Genomic DNA, 11,155 nt, shown 5'->3' with positions numbered 1-11,155 from the left:
CCCTCAGTCCCTCAGTCCATCAGTTCAGAGAATGTTCAAAAACCTCGGATTCACAAATGATTATTCTTCTGTGGTGATAAACTGAATCTCTTTATGGAACAAAATTTAACGCCTGACGGCAGTTTATCTCACATCACAGTCATGAATTCATGGAGAAAATCGTCCATGCGCCTTGTTGTCACTTCAGCGCTGAAATACAGTAAAACATTAAACCCGGCCGAGATATCGGTCTGCTGATTTTATGGGATACAGTTTTATTGGGTTATATGTTGTGCGATATGAACCGTATGAAAAGTTAATTTTTAACAAAAAAGATGCTGAGAGTAATTCAGACTTCAAATTCCCAACAAAGTTTACTTTTTCAGTGGACTGTTGTCATTTTTTGACGATAAAGTTTATTGTCAAACATTAAAATATCTCACCTCCATCACCTGTCATACGTATCTGACGACTATATCTGAACGATTACTGCAGATATAAATGATACCACCATCGCCATCTGTCCAGACCATCCAGCGCCGGTACGGCTCGGCCAATTTGAGAAACGTATTGGGGGTCAGATCTGGGATCAGTTTTCGGGTGGTTTGCAGTCAGTTTCTTCCTGCTGATCCTGCGTCACATGTGAACTGCTCACAGCTTCACTTCCTGTTTGGGTGGCGGCGTGCTGTGCTAGGTGTCGCTTCATGTTGGACACCTGTGTGAAGGTTTTGCCGCAGACGCGGCAGCTGAATGGTTTCTCCCGTGACTCTCCTGTGTGCTGAGCCATGTGTCGTTTCAGGTTCCCTCCCTGCGTGAATCGGATGCCACAGACGGAGCAGATGAATGGTTTCTCTCCTGAGTGAGTCCTCAGGTGTTTCTTCAGAGCTCCACTCGCGGTGAAGCCTTTCGAGCAAACAGAGCAGCTGAACGGTTTTTCTCCTGTGTGAATTCTCATATGAGCCTTCAGATTGTGCTTGTGATTAAATCTGTTGCCACACTGATAGCAGCGAAACAGTTTCTCTCCTGGTTCTGCCTCCACATTCTCCTCAGTTTGGTTCTCGTCAAGTTCTGACGGATCGCTGCCACACTTGTGTCGTCTGAACCCTGAAAGCCACGTGAACTTTTTGTCACAAACGCTGCAGCTGAACTGTTTTTCTCCTGTGTGGACAGCCATGTGTTGAGTCATGTGAACCTTTTGTGTGAAACCTTTGCCACAAAACGGGCAGCTGAACGGTCTCTCTCCTGTGTGAAGTCTCTCATGAGTCTTCAGATTCACCATACGGCCAAATCTTTTCCCACACTGAGCGCAGCTGAACGGTTTCTCTCCTGTGTGACTCGTCATGTGGCCCAGCAGTGACCTCTTACATCCAAATGTTTTACCGCAGTCAGAGCAGCTGAACGGTCTCTCTCCTGTATGAATCCTCACATGAGTCTGCAGATGTTCCTTTCGGCCAAATATTTTTCCACAATCAGAGCAGCTGAACGTTTTCTTGCTGCTGTTACATCCAAAGTTTAAACCAGACTGAGGTTCTCTCAAGTCACCACTCCTGAAGTCTGCCTTAAACTCAGAGGAGACTCCGGTCTGTAAATGTGTATCTGGATGTGAGTTCCTGTCTGGTTCTGGTCCTCCACAGTCCTCTCCATCAGCTTCTGTTTCCATCTGTTCAGTTAGTCTTTGATGAAGCTGTGAGGACTGAGGTTTCTCTTCATCATCTTCACTCTTCACAGGGACAGGAGTGAATGGGAACTTGGTGATATCAGCCTCCTCCAGACCTTGAAGCTGCTCTCCCTCCTGACTGACCCACAGTTTGGGATGCTGAGCTGATTCTCCGCCACACTTGTGTCTCTTGAGCTGATAAAGCCACGTGAACCTTTTGCCACAAACGTTGCAGCTAAACCTGTTCTCCTTAGTGTGGACGGACATGTGTTGTGTCAGATGTCCTCCGTGTTTGAAACTTTTACTGCAGACGGAACAGCTGAATGGTCGCTCTCCTGTGTGGATCCTCATGTGGATGTTGAGGTTGTCCTTTCGGCTGAATATTTTCCCACACTCGGAGCAGCTGAAAGATTTGTCTCCTGTCTCTGCGTCTCTGTTGTCGTCAGTTTGACTCTGACGACACTGCGAAGACTCACACACACACTGATGACTCTTGAGTTGAGTGTACCAGGTGAATCTTTCATCACAGAACCGACAGCTGAACCGTTTTTCTCCTGTGTGGACAGACATGTGATACGTCAGATTGACTTTTTGTGTAAAACTTTTGTTGCAGAAAGGGCAGCTGAACGGTCTCTCTCCTGTGTGAGTTCTCATGTGTATCTTCAGATGTGGACTACGACCAAAAGTCTTCCCACATTCAGAGCAGCTGTACGTTTTCTTTACAGTTTTACATCTCGAATCACCGAAAGGGACTTTGATGATCTTCAGGGAGTTTAAAACAGACTGAAGTTCTCTGTTCTCCATCCAGTCATCATCACTGACTTCAGTCTTAAACTCTGAACAGTCTGAAGTTTTGTTTTCAGTGTCAGGTCGTAAATATTGATCTGGATTCCCAGCTGCTTCCCCCTGACTGCTCCACAGTTCCTCCTGTTCCTCTTTAATGTGTGGGGGTCCTGGGTCCTCCTCATCCTCTTTAAGGTGTGGGGGTCCTGGGTCCTTCTCGTCCTCTTTAAGGTGTGGGGGTCCTGAGTCCTCCTCGTCCTCTTTAAGGTGTGGGGGTCCTGGGTCCTTCTCGTCCTCTTTAAGGTGTGGGGGTCCTGAGTCCTCCTCGTCCTCTTTAAGGTGTGGGGGTCCTGGGTCCTTCTCGTCCTCTTTAAGGCGTGGGGGTCCTGGGTCCTCCTGCCCCACAATGGAGGGGGGAACCTCTTCTTTAACCACCAACAGTTGCTGGACATCTGCAGGAGACACACACAGAGACAGGGACTGGTCACGTGTCTGCCCTTAAATCGACTGAAAATCAGAAAAAAAATCAAGATTTTATTTTTCTCTTCATGCTGCTCCACCTGACACTAAACGCTGTTCCTCCGCCGAAGGAACGTGTAGAAGGTCCTAAGGGATCAGCAGAACCACAAAACATCCACTAAACCCCCAAAAGACCAATATCAGACTCCTCATGAGGACTAACACCCCCATAACGACCCCCAGTTTGAGAGGTGACATTTCCTTTGTCTCCTAGGTGGTGGTGGAATATCTCGGTAATATTTGTAAGTCTAACGAGTGTTGTATGTGCGCAGGGTGATGTGAAGATTTAGCAGCTCAGGCTCGTGTGAAACACCACGGCCCCTGTAACCTGGTCAACAGGTGAGGACCGAGATCCTCCGTCACATGAAACTTTGGGTTCCTGTTTCTGTTAAAATGATTCTTGTACTGCCGTCAGTCTGCGGGTGCTGAATGATGTTTTCTTTTACAGACTGATCACACTCAGAATGTTTCCACGATGTTAGAAAAAGTGGAAATATTTTTCATTTTGACTACAACTGGACTTTTAAAATTCTGCGAACACGTAGGTTCGACTGAAATCCCATTTTGCAGCACCCCTTCCCCCCTCAAAATCAACAAACAGTCCCTGTCTCTAACCACCAAGGGAGGCCGGCATGGCGACTCGGAGCACCCTCAGAACGCCAGGTGTTTGTTGGACTTCCAGAAATTCACTTTGGTCTGACTTTAGAGGGACAAACCTGTTTACGGGATTTTAAAAGTCCAGTTTGGTCACACTGACACAATAATTCACATTTTTATATCACCATGGAAAAAGACTGAGTGAATGTTTGCGTTTCAACAGTTTAAACTACACGAGAAAATCAAACTGAGTCATCCGAGTCTTTAATTCAGCCTCTAATCAGAGTGAAAAACAGGCTGCTGGTACCTTCATCATCTTCACTCTTCACATGGACACCAGTGAACTGAAACCTGGTGGTATCAGCCTCCTCCTGACTGCTCCACAGCTCCTCCTGCTCCTCTTTAATGCGTGGGGGCTCTGGGTCCTCCTGCTCCTCTTTAAAGTGTGGGGGCTCTGGGTCCTCCTGCTCCTCTTTAATGTGTGGGGGCTTTGGGTCCTCCTGCTCCTCTTTAAAGTGTGGGGGCTTTGGGTCCTCCTGGTCCACAGTGAAGGGGGGAACCTCCTCTTTGACCACCAGCAGCTGCTGGACGTCTGCAGGAAACAGGAGAGACACTAAACTTCTACATCACATTAAATCCCTAAAATCCCCTGAAAGAAAAGTAGAAGCGCAGAAAACATCGACACTAGAATATCTTCAATGACTGTCAGAATAAAGGACCCAGAAAAGGTCCGACAAGACCCCTGAACACCTGAATGACCAAAAGAGAACCTCCTGCACCGGCTCAACAGGTACGGGACTGACAGACAGTCAATCGGTCAGTTGATCAGACCGATCATCAGTTGATCGGACCGATCATCAGTTAATCGGACCGATCGTCAGTTGATCGATCGTCAGTTGATCGATCGTCAGTTGATCGATCGTCAGTTGATCGATTGTCAGTTGATCGGACCGATCGTCAGTTGATCGATCGTCAGTTGATCGATCGTCAGTTGATCGATTGTCAGTTGATCGGACCGATCGTCAGTTACAGGACTGATCAAGTTAATCAGACTAATTGACAGTGTCACAATCATCATATTAATGTAGTTTATATATTATATTAATTAACATGTTATTGATGACCATGTGTCTGTAATCTGAAATTATTTCATGAAATACAATAAGAACTTGTCAAACTGTCATCATTAATCAGCTAATTTTATTTAAATAATTATTATCGCTTAAAAACACAATAAATGTAAAAACTTTAATATGAGAAGCTGAAATATTTCACTGAGTTATTGATCAGTTAGATCAATAACTATCAGTTTTACTTCAACAATCAATCAGCTATTTCAGCGTTTATCAATAAAACTCTGAACTGGTGCAGCCTGCGTTACCATGGTGACCTGACCCCGGTTACCGTGGTGACACACAGGGTCAAAGGTCAGCTAGCTTGATGCTAACAGAAAACGAACAGCTGCTGACGCGCCCGGTGAACATCAGCCTCCCGCTGCGCGCTCATGTGCGCGCGAGCTCACCTGTGTGACCCTTCAAAGTAAAAGAAAACCGTCAGAAGTTGAGGAGGCTCGTGGAGAGCCAGCTAACGGTAGCTTAGCATGGCTAGCAGCAGAGCTAAAGGAAAGAAAACAAAACTTTACTTCCTCTTCCTCTCCTGTCCTCGTGCAGCAGCAGTTTCCGGTGTCGGTCCATCTCTGCTCCGGTTACTGAACTAAACTCTGACGGTTTGTTTTTCTGCCGTTATTCAGATCCAGCTAACGGTTCACTCTGCTAACCGAGATCACCGTCACACCGGCGCTTCCGGGACAGATTTCAAAATAAGGGTAATGATGATGATCCGTACATAGAAAACAAACAAAACATTTTTACACAAACCATCACTTTAAATATGATTCCAAGTTTCTGTTCAGATAAAATGTTTCTTTCACCACACACACACACACACACACACACACACACACAAACAATATATAATAATATACGCACCAATTTATAAATTAAACCTCCTCAAACAGTCACACAAAGACAGAGGACATAATTAACAATGACAGCAATAATAATGATTAATAATATTAACAATTATTGTTATCGTTATTGTTATAATAATAAGTATAACTGTGTTTATTAGTATCACAAATCAATTTCACAATAAAATAATATTTTTTTTTTTTTTTTTTTACTAGTGCACATAATTTATATTGAAGTATGTAGAGAAAAGGCATGACTTTTTTGTCTTATTGTGAAGGCCTGTTGCACCGGAAGCCGTCTACCCGTTTGCAGCGGAACCGGATGTCCACAGTGCAGACAGCAGCGTCCCTCTGTTGATGTTATTGTTGTTTAAGTGCGATCAGCTGTTTGTGTGTGAATCCGTCAGTGCTGATAAAGTGTGAAAATGTGTAAAGTCCAAATGCTGAGAGCGTTGGTGAAGCAGCGACTAACTGCGGCTGCTGAAGAGATATTTGGGCTGTTTGAAAGAACGATAGCAGAGTACGAGGAGGAACTTTCTCGATCAAAAGAGGAGAACGAGCGACAACGGAAACTACTGGACGCTGTTTTCAACCCTCAGCTCCGGTTACACAGAGCAGGTCTGTTTACCTGAGGGACTGTTCTCTATTTATCACAGCGGGGCTGTGTACCTGAGGGACTGTTCTCTATTTATCACAGCGGGGCTGTTTACCTGAGGGACTGTTCTCTATTTATCACAGCGGGGCTGTTGAACTGAGGGACTGTTCTCTATTGATCACAGCGGGGCTGTTAGCAGAACTTGCCTAATTTTTTTTAAAATCAAAAATATTTATAGAATCATTAAATGATATCTGTATGTATGTATTTTTAATATCACCAACATTTTTTTTATAGAAAAACAAAAATTAAGGAAAACACTGTCAAATATATTAAAAAAAGGAATCACAATTTAAAATAGAAATCACGACCGCCGCTTTCCCAAAGAAAAAGGTCAAGTGTTTTTTGTATAAAATCCCCAACATTATCAAGGAAAAGAATCAAATTTTTTTACTCCACCAAAAAATATCAGGGGAAAAAAAACACCCAAAATTATTCAAGAAAAGAGTGATGTTTTGTCTCAAAAGAAAATGGCTCAGTTCAGGTCAATGTGTGCCGTGCTCTTTTCTGATTAACAAAAACAAAGCTCATTACAGGTGTGACCTGTCCTCCCTCCTGAAGTTCACTGTTCCACATGTACAAAGACGTTTAAACGGATCTGTGTTCAGACGACTCCACTGTCATAATTCTGCTCACAGGTCGACTTGAACTTTAGCAAACTGCTTCTCAGTCGAACGTCAGACGGCTGGATCTGTTAACATGAACTCACACTTTGTCTCCTGTGTGTTTCTGTATTTGTTTCCTTCAGACGTCCAGCAGCTGTTGGTGGTTAAAGAAGAGGTTCCTCCCTCCAGTGTGGACCAGGAGGACCCAGATCCCCCACACATTAAAGAGGACCAGGAGGACCCAGAGCCCCCACATATTAAAGAGGACCAGGAGGAACCAGAGCCCCCACACATTAAAGAGGAGCAGGAGGACCCAGAGCCCCCACACATTAAAGAGGACCAGGAGGACCCAGAGCCCCCACACATTAAAGAGGAGCAGGAGGACCCAGAGCCCCCACACATTAAAGAGGAGCAGGAGGAGCTGTGGAGCAGTCAGGAGGGAGAGCAGCTTCAAGGTCTGGAGGAGGCTGATATCACCAAGTTCCCATTCACTCCTGTCCCTGTGAAGAGTGAAGATGATGAAGAGAAACCTCAGTCCTCACAGCTTCATCAAAGACTAACTGAACAGATGGAAACAGAAGCTGGCGGAGACACCGATGACAGCGGAGACTGGGAGGACATCTCAGGACCTCCGTTGGGTTTAGTCCCTCTGAGCCACCCGGGACATCATGCAGGAGAAAAACCATTCGGCTGCTCCGAGTGTGACAAAAGATTTGGCTTCAAGAATACTCTGAAGAGACACATGAGGACTCACACAGGAGAGAAGCCTTTCTGCTGCTCACTTTGTGATGAAAGATTTTTGCGGATGGACAATCTGAAACGACACATGATTGGTCACACAGGAGAGAAGCCATTCAGCTGCTCTGTGTGTGGGAAAACTTTCAATGAAAGTGGACATCTAAACCGACACATGAGGAATCACACAGGAGAGAAACCGTTCAGCTGCCCCGTGTGTGGGAAAAGATTCCCTCGAAAGGACAACTTTGTTCAACACATGAGCAAACACACAGGAGAGAAGCCGTTCAGCTGCTCTGTCTGTCGCAGAAGTTTCTCATGGAGGACACAGCTCAAAAACCATCAGTGTGACGGCAATCACTCCTCTGAGCAACAGACTCAAACTGAGGAGAACGCAGAACCCTCAGCTGCTGGATTTACTCAGCAGGAAAATGACCCGTCTTTCTTCCTTTTCCCACCTGACGCTCTCTCTCCTGTTTGAAATCTTCTGTTCTAGAGAAACATGTTGAACTGAATCACGGCCCTCTCTGCCTGAACATATTTACCCAGAAAAAGAATCAATTATGACGCCAAAGGAAGTCCTTCCATTGGACAGTTCTGGTGATGTCATCCAGCTGTTGAGCCTCAAGTCTTTAGCAGAATTTTATAGGAGAATCCACACAGGAGAGAAAATATTCTGTTACTCAGTTTCAGTGTGTGGGAAAGGCTTTTTCAGTTAGCATGTTTATTATTGTTGTTCCAGTCCTTATGGTATTATTGTTGTTGCTGTGCATCTCTCTCTCTCTCCTATGTATCATTTTGTAATATTTTACTGTCATTTAACTTTTTGGGTTTTTTTTTTTTTTTTACAACTTTTATCACTTGTCTGTTGGTCGTAAAGAGGGATCCTCCTCAGTAGCTCTTCCTGAGGTTTTTTTCCCCTTAAATGTTTTTTGGGGGAGTTTTTCCTCGGTCGCTGTGAGGGTCCGAGCACACAGGGATGGTGCCTGCTGTAAGACCCTCTGAGGCAGACTGTGATTTGTGATGCCAGACTTTGTAAATAAAAGTGGACGAACTGAACGTCAGCTATCCATCAGCAGTTAGTGCTTCGCATTAGTGGCCCGGTTAGCAGTTCTCAGGTGAGTAAATCATCAGCAAAAATTAGCTTCTTTCACATTCAATTCTTAAAAGTCAGTTAAAAAATCACGCACTGCTGTGATTGGCTGTTTCCTTTCACAGCTGTGTTTCTATTGGCTCACTCTGTGGTCGCTCTGACTCACTGTATATTACATTTTTTTGTATATGTTTGTATGAAATGTGTTTTTGTAATTTCAAATTAAAAACGACTTGTGCTAAGTCTTTTTCTCTGTTGTGTTTGTAACTTGTAACAGATTACTTTTTGTCTCTGGTGTCAGATATGTCTGGTTACCCCCAAAAAATTCACTCCAGCCACATTTCTGTCAGAGTTATTTTCTTTTGTCAAAAATTGGACCTGTTTCTGCATTTTTTTCAGTTTCCTCTTTGTTCTGTCTTGTAACTTATGCGTTGTCTTCTGTGCAAAGTTCAAAACTTTTCATGTCTCGCTCATCAAATCTCTTGATCACAGCTTGTGATGCTGTGTGTGTTTTCGTTTGTAAGTTCTCCGTCTTGCTTTTTCTGTTGTTTTGTCTTTACTCTCGTGGTAGACGCAGAAGAGGAGATGGGATCTCAGGCGACTGATCTCGTCTGTGAAAGAAAATGAGAACAAAAAGTTAAAAAGCTGCGGCCCAAAGTACAAGAAGCCTGACGCCACGGCCGAAAAGGCTCTCCTGAAAGAGGGACTGTGCAATAATTAATGGTCGTCGAATTGAACCCTGAGATATGGACAACATAAAGAAGACGGGATGTCTCTCTTCTCAGGTAGCCTACATTTCGTTTAAACGAACTTCGAGTTTCATACAAGTTTAAAATGTTCCTTGGTTGTTTGACTTAAAAGGGAAAAAATACATACATTTTCTTTTAATATGGGAGGCTGTTTAAAAATGAGAAGAAAAACTCATGAGGGTGGTGCAATGGACCTGTTTTTTGGGGTTTTTTTTCAGCTTCAACAGCGTAGTCAAACACAAACGAGGTTTTTTTAAAGCGTTATTAATGTCTGTTTCGTTAATTTCTATAAATGTTAGAGGGCTGAAAAATACAGTTAAGCACAAGGCTGTTTTTTTATTGTGTAAGGAACAAAAGGCAAATTGTGTTTTGTTTTTATTTTTACAAGAGACCCATCCTGGGACAGCAGAACGTTTCGGAAACAACGATGAGGAGATTTTTTCATGGCACCTCTCTGCTGGAGAAATGGTGACATGTAACAGACTTCAGGTAAACTAACTGAACATAAAAGCGACCAAAATATTACTATTATTATTATATGCATGAATGAATTATATTATTATTACCATAATATGATATTATTAATATTATATATCATATAATATATATATTTTTACAGTGTATCTATAGCTAAAACAACAGAAAAAATAATAAAGTCGTGATAACAAGTTTAGGTTTACTTATAAATGATTGGAAAACAGCTTATATGACTGAAAAAGTGGTAATGGGAAGTGATTTTAAAATAGCTTCTCATTCATCGTATACCACAGCAACCTGGTGATGAAATTTGGCTTTTCTATAATAATCTATATAAATTGCATTTCCAGCAAACAGAATGGGACGTCTTTTTTGAAACAGTCAAAGATAACATAAAAACACTTAGAAAATGTTAGAAGAGGATTTAACCATGACAGAAATTGAAATTGCATTGAAACAGATGAAAAATGGAAAATCCCCAGAAAATTGATTTCTTAACATCAGAATGTTATAAGCACTTTCGGAATAATATTAAAGATCTGCAACATAAAGCTTTTATGGGTGTATAGAAAAAGGATATTTATCCCCCACAATGAAAACAGGGTTAATAACTCTACTACCGACACCAGATAAGGATTTACTAAAACTCGACTCGGAGACCAGTAATGACTTCTCTGTAATGACTACAAATTGATAACTCTCATATTTGCAAATCACCTTAAACATGTACAGACTAAACTAGTTGATGAATTTCAGTCCACCTTTATTAAAGGTGGACTGATACACAACAATGTGAGACTAATCCTGGATATAATACTCTATAATATAACTATATAATACCAATCCCATATAGATTCTGACTTTTTCAAAGCATTTGATTCTATAGAGCACCATTTTTTGATCCAAAGTCTCCAAAAATTTGGATTTGGCAATAAATTTGGCAAAGTTATTGAAATGTTTTAGAATGAAATAAAAAGTAATATTTCTCTTGATCCAGGAATGATCCCAGAATATCCCAGGATCCCAGGTTTCTCCTGGAATCAGACAAGGTTGTCCCATATCACTAAAACTTTAAATTTTATGCAGTCAGTTGCTGGCTAACCTAATTATAGACCACCCAGAATTTGAAGTACTCAGTATTTGTGATTATGAATTTCGTATTAGTCAATTTGCAGATGACACAGTTTTTTTTCTTAAAAGATAAATCAATAATTGAAAAAGCTCTGAACATCATTTCTATTTTCTCCAAGTCATCTGGTTTAAGTTTAAATATGAACAAATGTGAATTACTGCCACTGTATCCTACAGATGATGAAATATTTCACTTCCCGTCAAAC

General features: G+C 42.4%; 2 protein-coding genes across 2 annotated transcripts in view; one reads left to right on the top strand and one right to left on the bottom strand.

Moving 5' to 3' along the window:
* The window catches only part of LOC121938314 (uncharacterized), a 5,600-nt gene extending 243 nt beyond the window's left edge, over positions 1 to 5,357 (bottom strand). The window contains exons 1-3 of the mRNA XM_088090634.1: positions 5,178 to 5,357; positions 3,843 to 4,127; positions 1 to 2,871 (exon numbers count right to left, since the gene is read on the bottom strand). The exon at positions 1 to 2,871 is cut by the window's left edge and continues 243 nt beyond it. Of these exons, the coding sequence (XP_087946760.1) occupies positions 569 to 2,871; positions 3,843 to 4,127; positions 5,178 to 5,229 (2,640 nt within the window). The 5' untranslated portion in view covers positions 5,230 to 5,357 and the 3' untranslated portion in view covers positions 1 to 568. The remainder of the gene's footprint in view (positions 2,872 to 3,842; positions 4,128 to 5,177) is intronic.
* Positions 5,358 to 5,737: 380 nt separating this feature from the next.
* Positions 5,738 to 8,834, top strand: LOC148186769 (uncharacterized). The gene is made up of 2 exons (XM_088090692.1): positions 5,738 to 6,122; positions 6,908 to 8,834. The coding sequence occupies exons 1-2, from the start codon at positions 5,930 to 5,932 to the stop codon at positions 7,978 to 7,980; spliced, it is 1,266 nt and encodes a 421-aa protein (XP_087946818.1). The 5' UTR covers positions 5,738 to 5,929; the 3' UTR covers positions 7,981 to 8,834.
* Positions 8,835 to 11,155: the final 2,321 nt, after the last annotated feature.

The sequence above is a fragment of the Plectropomus leopardus genome, chromosome 17, assembly GCF_026936395.1.
Source record: "Plectropomus leopardus strain MGB_pleo_1.0 chromosome 17, ASM2693639v1, whole genome shotgun sequence".
NCBI classification, from domain to species: domain Eukaryota; kingdom Metazoa; phylum Chordata; class Actinopteri; order Perciformes; family Serranidae; genus Plectropomus; species Plectropomus leopardus.
Note: the sequence above shows the minus strand (reverse complement) of the source record. Positions and strands in the feature narration are given on the sequence as shown.

Coding starts and splice junctions, on each gene's coding strand:
- LOC148186769 (XM_088090692.1), top strand. CDS start 5,930: ATGTGTAAAGTCCAAATGCTGAGAGCGTTGGTGAAGCAGCGACTAACT. Junction 6,123..6,907: donor GCTCCGGTTACACAGAGCAG/GTCTGTTTACCT, acceptor TGTTTCCTTCAG/ACGTCCAGCAGCTGTTGGTG.